This window comes from Callionymus lyra, chromosome 16 (genome assembly GCF_982586985.1).
Source record: "Callionymus lyra chromosome 16, fCalLyr1.hap1.1, whole genome shotgun sequence".
Taxonomy (NCBI): Eukaryota; Metazoa; Chordata; class Actinopteri; order Syngnathiformes; family Callionymidae; genus Callionymus; species Callionymus lyra.
In genome coordinates, this window is record NC_141833.1 from 21,677,744 (window position 1) to 21,692,949 (window position 15,206).

A 15,206-nucleotide genomic window follows, 5' to 3' on the forward strand; every position below is an offset into this window, starting at 1 on the left:
TGTGTTTCCACATCAATAAAAATGAACATGTTCGTTAAACATTTGGTCAAGGTCGTTAGTAAAGTTTCTAAAAGGTTTGTGTACGAGAAGGAAAACTGGGTCAAATAGTTTCCTGGTGAATCACGACTGAATCATGTTTTTCAGTCTTTCCACAGAAATCTAGTTAAATCCAGTCATTTATGGAACTGTTGTTCGTTTCGTTTTAAGCATTAACTTACTTTTTAAGCATTTTTAAATAATCTAATTACGCCATGTAATTTGTTTGCTTTTGTTTTTAATAATTGAATTGAATTATAAAAAATGATTTTTTGTTTTGTTTATTCCTTTATAATACAATTATAAAAACATTTCCATTACATTTTTAACATTTGAAATCTTACTAAAAAGCCTGTTTGTTTAATAAAAGCAAGAATCATCTGCGATGCATGAAGCTTTTATTTTGAAATCCAAAGATTGTTACTAAAGAGAAAAAGCGTTTGTTTCCTGCGAGTCCGTCGACATCTCGTCGTCTCCACGAGTCTCCGTCCTTCTCCGTCTCCACCTTCCTACAGCCTTGGCCGCTCTGGTCAGGTGCTGCCTGAAGGGGGCGCTCATCAGCGAGTACAGGACCGGGTTGAGGCAGCAGTGAGTCAAGGCCAGACTCTCCGTCACCTGCCAGGCCCGGTCCAGGTCTTTGCTGGTCTCATAAACCACGAACACCCCGACCACCGTCACCAGGACCCGGACCGCCCTCCGCCTCTCGTCCCCGCTCGTGGTTCCTCTCAGGGCCCGGCCCACCTTCCAGTAGCAGAAGATCATGACCAGGAGCGGGAGCAGGAATCCCAGCAGCACCTCGGCCGTCTCCAGAAGAGCCTCCACCTGCTGCGCCGCCGGGTAGACCGGTCGACACGCGCCCACGTCCTGGATCGCGTCCCGGATCACGTCAGACAGGACCAGGTCGGGGACCCCCAGGATGAAGGCCGCCGCCCAGACCGCCGTGCAGATCTTCCAGCAGTGTCTCCTGCTGAAGGTCCTGGATACCGCCCCCCCGCCGACCCCGCCCAGCGCCAGGTACCGGTCCAGGCTGACGCAGGCCAGCAGCAGCATGCAGACGGTGAAGTTGACGGTGTAACACGCCGACACCATCTTGCAGACCCCCCGCCCCAGACGCCAGACCCTCAGAGCCCTGAAGGGCAGCGTGAGCAGCAGCATCAGGTCGGCCGCGGCCAGGTGGGTCACCAACACGTCGGCCACGGACCTCAGGCGCCGGCTCCAGGCGTAGACGAAGACCACCAGGGCGTTCCCGGCCAGACCCACCAGCAGACACAGAGCGTAGACCAGGGGCAGGAAGACCCCGGAGAAGAGGCGCACCTCGGCTTTCTCGCACAGGTGAGCGTGATCCTCATAGTTGAAGGTGAAGTTCTCGTCGTACAGCTCATCCATTCCTGAAGATCCCACTGTGATGATCCCGTTTTCCCGACTGAGCTGGGAAGTCTCTGAAGGGGGGGGGGCTCTAGACACTCCAGACCATGATGAGAACCATCTTTAACCCACTTCAGATCCAGACTCTTAAGAACTCGTGAGTCTCTTGGAATGAAGTTCAGGAGGAAACACATGTTTTCACTGAACTGACAAAAACATGTTTCTGTTGTTTTACCTTTTTTTGGACGTTTCTCATTTCAAACAATTCAAACTTCAATGGCTGCGGCGCTGAGTTCACTGAGAGGGTGTGAGACAAAGATCAATAAGTATTTTACGATTAAAGTGTGTCTGGAAGTGATTTTATCTGAGACAGAAGATAATTTACGAGTATATTCCTCACAGAAAAGTGTATCAAACAAGTTTTTGATTCTTTTTCTTATTGAGATGAAACGAAAAGAAAAAAAAAATGTTTTTAATTTCCTGAAATAATTTAATAGATATTTTCTAATTTGACGTCAACATCCTTTCATTAAAACAAATGAACGGAGAATAAAAAATCAAGCAAAATCAGTTTTTAGATTTTTATTCTTCACTTAAACATCTTACAAACCAGACTAAAAAAAAAAATCTGATTCATTTTTCACAGTTAAATAAATTGAATTTGTCACTTTCTGTTTGTGGTCCTCAACGTCGCTCTGAAGATCAACAGTATTTGGTGCTGAAGTGAATATGGTCCAGTTCTTGAGCGTCTCCAGGTCACGATGGACTCGCTGAAGACAAACCCAAGTGTTCCGGTGAGAAGATGAAGAAGTTTGTCGATCAGAAGATACTCACTCGATGTCCTAGAAGAGAACATCCACCTGGACGTCCATCACATTCTCTCGAACCTCTCTCGTCCAGAGCCTCCATGTTCCGACTCTTGACCTTCAAAAAGAGGGTTTTGAAAGTCCAGAAGAAGAGATCAGACGTCAGCAGGAGCTTCTCACCTTCACGTCTCCGGGTTCTTCTGCAGGATCAGCAGAAGCTTGGGAGGTGACGAGCAGACACAGGAGGAGCAGCAGCAGCTTCTTGTCCATGATGAGTGAAGGACCAGAAACTCTCTGCTCTGAAATACTGGAGCTCAGAGGAGGAGCTGGAAACTCTTGTTCTCGCCTCCAGTCGCAGCAGAACAAGAGACTTTCCTGTCATTCAAATGAAAAGAAGTTCTTGAAATAATCTTTTCAACACACTCGCTCAAACCGATGGCAGTAATCTCACTCCATTGACGTCCGCCATGATGTGACGTGCGTCGTAAATCCCACCCATGATGACGCAATCCTGCCCATGGCGTGTCGACTCAGTCGGCGCAGAGTCATGAAAGTGTAAACAAGTCACCACCAGGTAAAGTTGATATATATATATATATATATATATATATATATCAAGGCGCTCCATATTATTAAGTGCACCTTATAGTGCGGAAGATACGGTATATGATTCTACGAATGCGACTGTTGAGGTGGAATTAAAGACCTTTTATATAAATATATACAAGATGTATTTTAATGTATTTGTTGTAGTGCAGATGACAATGAATCATAGACAAAAGTGGATGTTTTAATTTTTGTGGTTTGTCTCGAACTCAAAAACTCAACGTGACATCACTTCCTGTTGTTCTTGACCTCGCTACTAGTCCTTGTTTTAACATATTGTTCCCTTTAGATCTGGTGATCTGGACCATTTACTCTGATGGTAGTTTTTAATAAAAGTATCCTGAGAATGATTTCAAATGTTGCTAAAACACCAGAACGAGAATAAAACGCTGATAATGAGTTGATTTGAAACTCTTAAGTCGATCCACGTGAGTCTCATCTCACCTCAAGATAGTTCCATAGTCGGCTCCTCTTAGAACTGTTGTAGTACAACATGGGATCCCTGGACTAACGGTTTCCTTTTTCACGTGTTTTCCTGACTCATCGTTCCTCTGAAGCTGACGTCGGCACTTTACTGGAAACGGATCAAACCTTTATTCATCTTGAATTAGACGTTTGACTCGTTTCACATTTTCTCAAACGAACTTCATTCGAACATGTTTGAAATAAAATCAAGTACGAAAGTAAAGTACAACACGATACATTTTTATTGTGTTTTCTTTTCAATCCAGCAACACAAGTTTAGGAACTTTGTCCAGTCGTCGTCCAGAACCGAGCGTCTCTGGGTCACGATTGACTCACTGAAGACAAACCAAGTGTTCCGGTGAGAAGATGAAGAAGTTTGTCGATCAGAAGATACTCACTGGACGTCCTAGAATAGAACATCCACCTGGACGTCTATCACATATTATCGAACCTCTCTCGTCCAGAGCCTCCATGCTCCGACTCTTGACCTTCAAACAGAGGGTTTTGAAAGTCCAGAAGAAGAGATCAGACGTCAGCAGAAGCTTCTCACCTTCACGTCTCCGGGTTCTTCTGCAGGATCAGCAGAAGCTTGGGAGGTGACGAGCAGACACAGGAGGAGCAGCAGCAGCTTCTTGTCCATGATGAGTGAAGGACCAGAAACTCTCTGCTCTTAAGTACTGGAGCTCAGAGGAGGAGCTGGAAACTCCCTCCACTTCTGTGTGGACCTCAAAACTTGCAGCAAAACTAGAGACTTTTCTCATGTTTATCAAGAATAATTCTAGAAATAATAACAATTAAAATCTACAATTGTTACAAATTAAAACTACTTGAATCATGAACTATGTCTGAAAAATCGCTGAACAAAAAATGATCATAATTTTGACCAACTTTAGATTCATTGCATTTAATACAATCTAATAGTACTTTTTAAAAGTATTCTGAAAATCTCTTTATTGAAAACATGTTTTAACTACAATTTAAAAGAATATACTGTGAATAATATTCTTTTGATCGCCATATTAAATGCACTTTCAGGATTTTATTGAAAGTATTTGTTACCATAGCATCGGTAACAAGTATATATGTGTAGTATTGTCCAGGTCTTGACTCTGGTGTTGTGATAGGGTAGTAACAAGTTTATATGTGTAGTATTGTCCAGTACTTGACTCTGGTGTTGTGATAGTGTAGTAACAAGTATATATGTGTAGTATTGTCCAGTACTTGACTCTGGTGTTGTGATAGTGTAGTAACAAGTATATATGTGTAGTATTGTCGAGTACTTGACTCTGGTGTTGTGATAGTGTAGTAACAAGTATATATGTGTAGTATTGTCGAGTACTTGACTCTGGTGTTGTGATAGTGTAGTAACAAGTATATATGTGTAGTATTGTCGAGTACTTGACTCTGGTGTTGTGATAGTGTAGTAACAAGTATATATGTGTAGTATTGTCCAGTACTTGACTCTGGTGTTGTGATAGTGTAGTAACAAGTATATATGTGTAGTATTGTCCAGTACTTGACTCTGGTGTTGTGATAGTGTAGTGACAAGTATATATGTGTAGTATTGTCGAGTACTTGACTCTGGTGTTGTGATAGTGTAGTAACAAGTATATATGTGTAGTATTGTCGAGTACTTGACTCTGGTGTTGTGATAGTGTAGTAACAAGTATATATGTGTAGTATTGTCCAGTACTTGACTCTGGTGTTGTGATAGTGCAGTAACAAGTATATATGTGTAGTATTGTCGAGTACTTGACTCTGGTGTTGTGATAGTGTAGTAACAAGTATACAGTGCCTTGCGAAAGTATTCGGCCCCCTTGAACCTTTCAACATTTGGCCACATTTCAGGCTTCAAACATAAAGATATAAAATTTTAATTTTTTGTCATGAATCAACAACAAGTGGGACACAATCGTGAAGTGGAACGAAATTTATTGGATAATTTAAACTTTTTTAACAAATAAAAAACTGAAAAGTGGGGCGTGCAATATTATTCGGCCCCCTTGCGCTAATACTTTGTAGCGCCACCTTTTGCTGCAATTACAGCTGCAAGTCTCTTGGGGTATGTCTATCAGTTTTGCACATCGAGAGACTGGAATTCTTGCCCATTCTTCCTTGCAAAACAGCTCGAGCTCAGTGAGGTTGGATGGAGAGCGTTTGTGAACAGCAGTCTTCAGCTCTTTCCACAGATTCTCGATTGGATTCAGGTCTGGACTTTGACTTGGCCATTCTAACACCTGGATACGTCTATTTGTGAACCATTCCATTGTAGATTTGGCTTTATGTTTTGGATCATTGTCCTGTTGGAAGATAAATCTCCGTCCCAGTCTCAGGTCTTTTGCAGACTCCAACAGGTTTTCTTCCAGAATGGTCCTGTATTTGGCTCCATCCATCTTCCCATCAATTGTAGCCATCTTCCCTGTCCCTGCTGAAGAAAAGCAGGCCCAAACCATGATGCTGCCACCACCATGTTTGACAGTGGGGATGGTGTGTTCAGGGTGATGAGCTGTGTTGCTTTTACGCCAAACATATCGTTTTGCAATGTGGCCAAAAAGTTCGATTTTGGTTTCATCTGACCAGAGCACCTTCTTCCACATGTTTGGTGTGTCTCCCAGGTGGCTTGTGGCAAACTTTAAACAAGACTTTTTATGGATATCTTGAAGAAATGGCTTTCTTCTTGCCACTCTTCCATAAAGGCCAGATTTGTGCAGTGCACGACTGATTGTTGTCCTATGGACAGACTCTCCCACCTCAGCTGTAGTTATCTGCAGTTCATCCAGAGTGATCATGGGCCTCTTGGCTGCATCTCTGATCAGTCTTCTCCTTGTTTGAGATGAAAGTTTGGAGGGACGGCCGGGTCTTGGTAGATTTGCAGTGGTCTGATACTCCTTCCATTTCAATAGAATTGCTTGCACAGTGCTCCTTGAGATGTTTAAAGCTTGGGAAATCTTTTTGTATCCAAATCCGGCTTTAAACTTCTCCACAACAGTATCTGGGACCTGCCTGGTGTGTTCCTTTGTCTTCATGGTTCTCTCTGCGCTTTAAACAGAACCCTGAGACTATCAAAGAGCAGGTGCATTTATACGGAGACTTGATTACACACAGGTGCCTTCTATTTATCATCATCAGTCATTTAGGACAACATTGGATCATTCAAAGATCCTCACTGAACTTCTGGAGTGAGTTTGCTGCACTGAAAGTAAATAATATTGCACGCCCCACTTTTCATTTTTTTATTTGTTAAAAAAGTTTAAATTATCCAATAAATTTCGTTCCACTTCACGATTGTGTCCCACTTGTTGTTGTTCATGACAAAAAATTAAAATGTTATATCTTTATGTTTGAAGCCTGAAATGTGGCGAAATGTTGAAAGGTTCAAGGGGGCCGAATACTTTCGCAAGGCACTGTATATGTGTAGTATTGTCCAGTACTTGACTCTGGTGTTGTGATGGTGTAGTAACAAGTATATATGTGTAGTATTGTCCAGTACTAGACTCTGGTGTTGTGATAGTGTAGTAACAAGGATATATGTGTAGTATTGTTCAGTACTTGACTCTGGTGTTGTGATAGTGTAGTAACAAGGATATATGTGTAGTATTGTCGAGTACTTGACTCTGGTGTTGTGATAGTGTAGTAACAAGTATATATGTGTAGTATTGTCCAGTACTTGACTCTGGTGTTGTGATAGTGTAGTAACAAGTATATATGTGTAGTATTGTCCAGTACTTGACTCTGGTGTAGGATATATGTGTAGTATTGTCGAGTACTTGACTCTGGTGTTGTGATAGTGTAGTAACAAGTATATATGTGTAGTATTGTCCAGTACTTGACTCTGGTGTTGTGATAGTGTATTAACAAGTATATATGTGTAGTATTGCCAAGTACTAGACTCTGATGTTGTGATGGTGTAGTAACAAGTATATATGTGTAGTATTGTCTAGTACTTGACTCTGGTGTTGTGATAGTGTAGTAACAAGTATATATGTGTAGTATTGTTGAGTACTTGACTCTGGTGTTGTAGTATTTACAGACCACATGACTCTTGACGAAGTCGTAACTGCTTTTATTTGTTTTCAAACCAAAATGTGTCCAAACATCAGCTTTTACTGTATCCTCTCGTCCTCAGTCATCGCTGGGATCTCATTTCATTCTTTGTTTATCTGCGGAGGACGTAATGACTTCTGCCATCTAGAGACTCCTAACTGCAACACAAAAATGAACAAATGTAAAGGTTAATTGTAATAAAAAATAACATTATTTAATTCTATACAGAATTTGTTGAAATGTAAACCATAGAAGAACTAAAATGAAATTAAAATGTGATTTTAGAGAGAAAAATAATCAATATAGTGTTGTTGAATATTGATACTGTGAAAAAAACACTTCAATATTCAGCGATGTTTATGTTTTTACACCACCAGTCGGTAGAGCATGAAAAACTTCAGTCTAATCGAAACATCTCAACTGTAGAATTTGCAAATATTGATTTAGAAATTCTGTTTTGAAACTGGAAACGACAAAGTAAAGTTTTCAGGCGGCGCTAAATATCTCTTCTGCCGGAAGATCGCGGTCCTCGGGATGATACTGTCGACCAAAAGACATTATCGTTGACTAGCTCGGAACTTCTGCAGAGAGAACGGTGTTGAAGGCTCACCGGGTTACCGAGGAGGTTGTTCCAGCCTGGAGGTTGTGGGCGGTTTTTTGTGAACTTGGGATAGAAAAACTAAAAAAAAAAAACACAACAGAAATGAGTTTCTAAACAATGTCGACCTGCGGCTGAAGAGAACTGAGCTGCTACAAAAGATAAAATCATCCTCACAAGTATCTTTTTTGGTTGTTGGTCCTTCAGAGTGTCGGCCTGATGGGGGTCAGAGCTGGAGACGAGCAGGAAAACCTGCAGAGTCAGCAGGACCAGCAGACGTCGGTTCATGATGAGGCTGTCGATGAAAGTCCAGACGTCGGCGCCGTTTAAATGATCCACGCAGAACGAACTTCCCCTCGAGGGCGTCACAGACTTTCTTCACCCGCGTTTCTTCATTTGTTTTTCATCCGAAAAAAGAAAAGAAAGAAGTCGTCTCGATCATCTACGTGCCTTTCTAGTGAATCATCTACGTGCCTTTCTAGCTAAATTGATGTCGAGCTCGTTTGGGAACCGGCGTGACGAAAGTTGTTTCCTAAGATCAGGTGGTTTATTATATCATTAGCAACACCTTTGAAGTGACTTTCTTAATCGAGAACTTCTGCAAAATGAACCGAAAGGATTGTGAAAACCTCTCGTGGTCAGCGTTGGTTTTACGTGTCTTTAAATAATAAAACGATCGGATGAAATCGCTTTTTAAGAAGTTGTTTTGTTTCTCAGGTGGACTTTGCAATACTGAGAGTGAGCTAGACTGGGGTCCTGTCCAGGGTGTCCCTCCGAACAGATACCTAACATAGTTTTATTGAAAAAAATGCAGAAGCAAAATGACAAAAGTTCCTTCAATATTACTGGAAGAAAAATATTAAATTAAATAATCACAAAACAATTAAAATATAAGTTTGATTTTATATAATTTGTGTTAAGATGGTCACTATAAAAATCGTGAATGTGTGAGTATTTTTATAATTAAGATGAACATTTCTTGGTGAAGAATAAACCAAAAACATTTAAAAGTACTTTGTTAAACATGTGTATTGGTTTTGTTTGACTATAAACTTTACAAAACTGTGATCTGAAATATTTGAACCAAGCACAACTGCCTGACATGTAAGTAAGTAAGTAAGTAATTTTTATTTATATAGCGCTTTTCGAGACCAGGGTCACAAAGCGCTTAAACAATCAAACAATATTCAATAAAGTATATACTTTAAAGATCAAGATAATACTGAGAACACAACAGGAGTTCCAGAAAATCAAGGAAAAGCCTGAACAAATAGAAACGTCTTAAGATGTTTCTTAAAAGAGTCAGTAGATCCATCAAGAGCAAAGAGAGAAGATCGTTCCAAAGCTTAGGAGCAACAGCCTGAAAAGATTTCGTTTATTTCTACTATTACACAATATTGTAGTTTGTTATATGTGTCTTGACAATGGAAGCTGCCAGTCATTTTCTAGGGATTAATAATGTATCTATATATCTATCGAAACATTTAAATGCCAATTGTTGAATAAGTAAATAAAGGCATTAATTTAAAAATTAATAAAAACATATTTTTAATAATTTAATTGGAAATAATTGAGCAGAATAATCTCTTGTTTTGACTCGTTTTCAGTCACTTCCTGTAGTTGTTGCACCTGTTATGACCTCGGTTAGCATGTAGCTCTGACATGCTAACAGCTAAGCTAACTTCGTTAACTTTCATTATGTCACGAACTAAATATCAACTTTTAACGTCGTATATAAAACTTGTACTCAGACTTTACAAAGGTTTGTGATAATATTCGGCAACATGTGACTCGTTTCCATCGTCATTACAACAACATGAAGTCGCTGATCCAGGATCAGCTCTGGGCGGTCTTTGGTCTCCTGAAGAAAAATCTCCTTTTGTTTGGAAAACTTGGACAAAAACAGGAATAATTCGCTGCTGGAGCCAGAAGTCCCGAAGAAACCTCCAGAACTGGTGAGTTTATTCAATATCTACTATTTTAACTTGTGTTTCTGTCATGTTTTATGAAAACAAACTACTATAAACTGTATATAATTATCTTATTAACTCCATTGAGCAGTTTAATGCGGGTTTTTACCTCATTTTCAACCGAATTATTTAGTATTTGTATCTTTACATTCTGTTTTGATTTAATTATTTTAGTCTTACGTTTATTTATTTTCATGTATAAAACTTTAGTTTCTTATCTTTGCCTTCATAGATCATATTCAATGTGTTTATTGACCTACTTTGAACGTACTTTGAATCTGACAGAAACAAACAAAAAGTAAATTAAAAAAATTAAACCATGTTAAATTATATGTAAAGCTAACAAAAGCTGATGTTAATAAGTTTTGAAAATACTTGTTTATTTTTACATTTTTTTAATAGTTTTTACTATACATTTTTTTAAATTCTAAATTTTTGGTAGCTAATACTCTCTCTTTGTCTCTCTCTCTATATATATAAACTAAGTTTAACCTGCTGAACATATTTTTAGATTTATATATATATATATAAACTAAGTTTAACCTGTTGAACATATTTTTTAGATTAATATATATATATATATATATATATATATATATATATATATATATATATATATGTATATACAAACTAAGTTTAACCTGTTGAACATATTTTTAGATTTATATATATATATATAAACTAAGTTTAACCTGTTGAACATATTTTTTAGATTAATATATATATATATATATATATATATATGTATATACAAACTAAGTTTAACCTGTTGAACATATTTTTAGATTTATATATATATATAAACTAAGTTTAACCTGTTGAACATATTTTTTGGATTAATATTTTGTTTGCAGATGTTTTTATTAGTTTGTATTTTATCCGATTGTTTGGTATATTGGTAAATACGAACATATTTTAAAGCTGATTTTATTAAATACAAATAAATGAACAAAGTGAAACATGCATGTAACTCTAGTTAGAAAGTAAGTAAGTAAAGGTTATTAATAAAGATCTTTCTAGATCATTACAACATCTTTAACGATCATAAACAATACACAGTTGAAATATATACTTTAAAAGATTATATAGAAACAAACGCGAGAAACAAGAAAGTTAAGAAAAAGCTCAAATAAAAGTGTCTTGAGATGTTTCTTGAAGGAGTCAGTAGATCATTAAACACAGATGTTTCTTGAAGGAGTCAGTAGATCATCAAACACAGATGTTTCTTGAAGGAGTCAGTAGATCATCAAACACAGATGTTTCTTGAAGAAGTCAGTAGATCATCAAACACAGATGTTTCTTGAAGGAGTCAGTAGATCATCAAACACAGATGTTTCTTGAAGGAGTCAGTAGATCATCAAACACAGATGTTTCTTGAAGGAGTCAGTAGATCATCAAACACAGATGTTTCTTGAAGGAGTCAGTAGATCATCAAACACAGATGTTTCTTGAAGGAGTCAGTAGATCATCAAACACAGATGTTTCTTGAAGAAGTCAGTAGATCATCAAACACAGATGTTTCTTGAAGGAGTCAGTAGATCATCAAACACAGATGTTTCTTGAAGGAGTCAGTAGATCATCAAACACAGATGTTTCTTGAAGGAGTCAGTAGATCATCAAACACAGATGGTTCTTGAAGGAGTCAGTAGATCATCAAACAGGTGTTTCTTGAAGGAGTCAGCAGATCATCAAACACAGATGTTTCTTGAAGGAGTTAGTAGATCATCAAACACAGATGTTTCTTGAAGGAGTCAGTAGATCATTAAACACAGAGATGTTTCTTGAAGGAGTCAGTAGATCATCAAACACAGATGTTTCTTGAAGGAGTCAGTAGATCATCAAACACAGATGTTTCTTGAAGGAGTCAGTAGATCATCAAACACAGAGATGTTTCTTGAAGGAGTCAGTAGATCATCAAACACAGATGTTTCTTGAAGGAGTCAGTAGATCATCAAACACAGATGTTTCTTGAAGGAGTCAGTAGATCATCAAACACAGATGTTTCTTGAAGGAGTCATTAGATCATCAAACACAGAGATGTTTCTTGAAGGAGTCATTAGATCATCAAACACAGAGATGTTTCTTGAAGGAGTCAGTAGATCATCAAACACAGAGATGTTTCTTAAAGGAGTCAGTAGATCATCAAACACAGATGTTTCTTGAAGGAGTCAGTAGATCATCAAACACAGAGATGTTTCTTGAAGGAGTCAGTAGATCATCAAACACAGATGTTTCTTGAAGGAGTCATTAGATCATCAAACACAGAGATGTTTCTTGAAGGAGTCAGTAGATCATCAAACACAGATGTTTCTTGAAGGAGTCAGTAGATCATCAAACACAGATGTTTCTTGAAGGAGTCAGTAGATCATCAAACACTGATGTTACTTGAAGGAGTCAGTAGATCATCAAACACAGATGTTTCTTGAAGGAGTCAGTAGATCATCAAACACAGATGTTTCTTGAAGGAGTCAGTAGATCATCAAACACAGATGTTTCTTGAAGGAGTCAGTAGATCATCAAACACAGATGTTTCTTGAAGGAGTCAGTAGATCATCAAACACAGATGTTTCTTGAAGGAGTCAATAGATCATCAAACACAGATGTTTCTTGAAGGAGTCAGTAGATCATCAAACACAGAGATGGTTCCAAAGCTTAGGAGTAACAGTCTGGAAGGATTTCTCTCCTCTGGTCCGGAAGTTCAGGAACCATCAGTAGATTCTGATCCACAGACCTCAGAGCCCGAGCTGGGGTGTAAGTCTGGATCAGATCACTGATGGAAGGTCTGACCATGAATAGATCTGAAAGTAAGAACCAGAATTTTAAAATGATCCTGAAAGAAACTGGCAGCCAGTGAAGAGTTTGAAGGAGAAATGTGAGTTCTTCTACTAGAACTAGTAGTTCTTCTACTGCAGGCGAGACACATCCTTCTTGTTAAGACATGAAAATAAACTGTTACAATAGTGTAAACGACACAAAAACATGGATTATAAGATTATGTTGTGACAACATATTACTGAGTTAAGATGTTTTTCTCAGTTGAAGGAAACAGTTTCTGGTCAGTTTTCTTCAGTGTTGAACAAGAGACATGTCTTTATTAAAAACAACACCCAGGTTCCTCAGGCTCAGCTAAACTAAACTCTAAATGAAAACATTTGAAGAAAATGAAAGTTGTCAAGAAAAGGTCCATCTGGATCCACATGACTGGTTGCAGATGAGAACTGGTGGGATCCGTGATGGGCAGGAAGTTGGACTTGTCTGGACTGAGCGACTCGGAGGCGCAGCATGTGCTGCAGGTGGTCCAGAGAGACATGCGGCTGCGCAAGACCGAGGAGGAGAGACTCAGGTGAGTCCTGTCAATCAATCCTTATCAATTATCCTGTCAATCAATCCTTATCAATCTTCAACTCCTATCATTTCAAATCTCTCGTCATCGTCACAAGTGTTTCTTCCATCACTGGCCAGGAAGCGACAAACCCTTTTCCTGTTTGACTGTAACTTCCTCTAAACCCTCACGTCGGCAACAACAACACAACGTTGATAAGAATCCACTGTTGTCGACACGCCTTGGAAAAATACACACGAAGGAAAAAATATAAAAACTTTCATTTCAACATCATTCAAATACATTTAAACAGATGAACATGAATCTCTTATTAGGCAGTTTAACTTTGGATCCTTTAAACAGATTATAGTTTCGCATTTAAATGTCGTTTTACAAACTACTTCCAGGCACAGAAAGTATTTGACAATAAATAAAATTGTAAACGTTACAATAATGAATTATGAAGGTAAAATATGTTGTATTTAAGCTAGCTCTGTTTGTTAGCCGTTGCTAGCTAGCGATGGTTTCTATCAAGTTCACATGCAAACTCATTTATTTGCTAACATTTGACTCAAGTTGGAGAAAAGATCAATTATAAATCAATATAAATCAATGAAATATCAATATTTTTTCTCATCAATGCTGCTTTTAGCGAGTAATAGAAATCTAGTTACCACAAACCGAACCTAGCTAGCATCAGCTAACAAGCTAACATAGGAATTGCTCAAACAACAGTTTTTAACTCAACATCAACAGCTTAAAATATGTTGAGTCTGCTTTCAAGAATTCTTGTGTACAACTAACACAAACTTTAAATCTAAAATAGCATTTTAGCCTCGTCATCGTGTGATGTAGCCTGAAGCTAGCTAGCATCTGCTAACAGGCTAAAGGCTCAAACAGCAACAGTTTTTAACTCCATTTATAACACACAAATGAAGCTTGACATATTTTCAGTCTGTTTTCAAGAATTCTTGTGTACAACTAACACAAACTATAAATCTAAAATATAATTTGCAGCCATGTCATCGTGTGTTGTAGCAAGAAGCTAGCTAGCATCAGCTAACAAGCTAACATAGTTGTAGCTCAAACAACATCGTGTTTTTGTGAAGTTTCTTCAAGAAGATTTAATGAATCAATCCTACTGTAAACAAACGATATAAACCCTCGTAGTTAAAGATTAAAATCATAAACACAACATTCGATCTGCAAACACAAGAATGTTGGCGTCATAATCCCGTGAAGATTATGTTTCACAATCTGTCTAAACTACACGTTTCTTGTTAATCTTTCAAACAAAGCTTTATTGATAATCCTGTGCGAACAAACTACGAAGTTTTTAAATGATGATCTTGTGGATGATGTTCGAGTGAAAACACCATCAACACCAACAACAGTTGAACAATGAATCAAATATAAGTATATTTAAAAATATAATTAAGAAACTTTACATGTATCTGTGGAATTGTTTTGCATATCTACATATTTTTAAGGATTATTTTTATTAAATTAAAATAAAAAATAAAAGGACAATACTGAGTAAAATACATCAACTATGAAGTATAAATATTTTCGTTTAGTGAAATAAAAGTTCAAATAAACTTATATTTATGGAATTTTACACAGTTTTCTACCGACTTTATGTAGGAAAATAAACGTACAAATGAGGTTTAAAGAAATAAACGAGAATCCTTCTCTCTTTCATTTTAAAAACAGATTAAATCAAAAATAAATTCAGACTTTAATAATTGTAACACAAGCCAAAAGAACCACTCAAATGGCGCCCTCTAGTGGACTAGTTAAATAATGAAACAGCTACAAAAAAAGTTAAAAACTACAAAGTTGTTCAAACAATATTTTCATAATGATTGTTTTTTTACTGATCTTTTTGTCGTGACTTGAGCCTTTACTCTCTCTCTCTCTTTCTACATTTCTCTCTCTCTCTGTCTGCTTCTTTCTTTCTCTGTCTGTCTCTCTCTCTCTCTCTCCTTCTTTCT

The 15,206-nt window shown here is 37.8% G+C and overlaps 2 protein-coding genes and 3 long non-coding RNA genes across 7 annotated transcripts in view; 1 reads left to right on the plus strand and 4 right to left on the minus strand.

Moving 5' to 3' along the window:
* Positions 1 to 442: 442 nt before the first annotated feature.
* LOC148064153 (atypical chemokine receptor 4-like) lies at positions 443 to 1,454 on the minus strand. The gene has a single exon (XM_087811395.1). The coding sequence runs from the start codon at positions 1,420 to 1,422 to the stop codon at positions 460 to 462; it is 963 nt and encodes a 320-aa protein (XP_087667521.1). The 5' UTR covers positions 1,423 to 1,454; the 3' UTR covers positions 443 to 459.
* A 514-nt stretch (positions 1,455 to 1,968) lies between these two features.
* Positions 1,969 to 2,502, minus strand: LOC148064154 (uncharacterized). Its single transcript, XR_015713568.1, has 3 exons — positions 2,388 to 2,502; positions 2,236 to 2,325; positions 1,969 to 2,171 (listed from the first exon to the last, which is right to left on the minus strand). It is a non-coding gene; the product is annotated as an uncharacterized LOC148064154 (long non-coding RNA).
* Positions 2,503 to 3,497: 995 nt separating this feature from the next.
* Positions 3,498 to 3,917, minus strand: LOC148064155 (uncharacterized). Its single transcript, XR_015713567.1, has 3 exons — positions 3,829 to 3,917; positions 3,673 to 3,766; positions 3,498 to 3,613 (listed from the first exon to the last, which is right to left on the minus strand). It is a non-coding gene; the product is annotated as an uncharacterized LOC148064155 (long non-coding RNA).
* A 3,409-nt stretch (positions 3,918 to 7,326) lies between these two features.
* Positions 7,327 to 8,399, minus strand: LOC148064156 (uncharacterized). The gene is made up of 3 exons (XR_015713558.1): positions 8,098 to 8,399; positions 7,933 to 8,001; positions 7,327 to 7,480 (listed from the first exon to the last, which is right to left on the minus strand). It is a non-coding gene; the product is annotated as an uncharacterized LOC148064156 (long non-coding RNA).
* A 1,358-nt stretch (positions 8,400 to 9,757) lies between these two features.
* The window catches only part of myripa (myosin VIIA and Rab interacting protein a), a 23,497-nt gene continuing 18,048 nt past the window's right edge, over positions 9,758 to 15,206 (plus strand). For all 3 annotated transcript variants that reach the window (XM_087811902.1, XM_087811904.1, XM_087811903.1), the window contains exons 1-2: positions 9,758 to 9,875; positions 13,102 to 13,233. In XM_087811902.1, the coding sequence (XP_087668028.1) occupies positions 13,124 to 13,233 (110 nt within the window). In that variant the 5' untranslated portion in view covers positions 9,758 to 9,875; positions 13,102 to 13,123. The remainder of the gene's footprint in view (positions 9,876 to 13,101; positions 13,234 to 15,206) is intronic.

Excerpts from the sequence above, each read along its gene's own strand:
- LOC148064153 (XM_087811395.1), bottom strand. The coding sequence starts at position 1,422 with ATGGATGAGCTGTACGACGAGAACTTCACCTTCAACTATGAGGATCAC.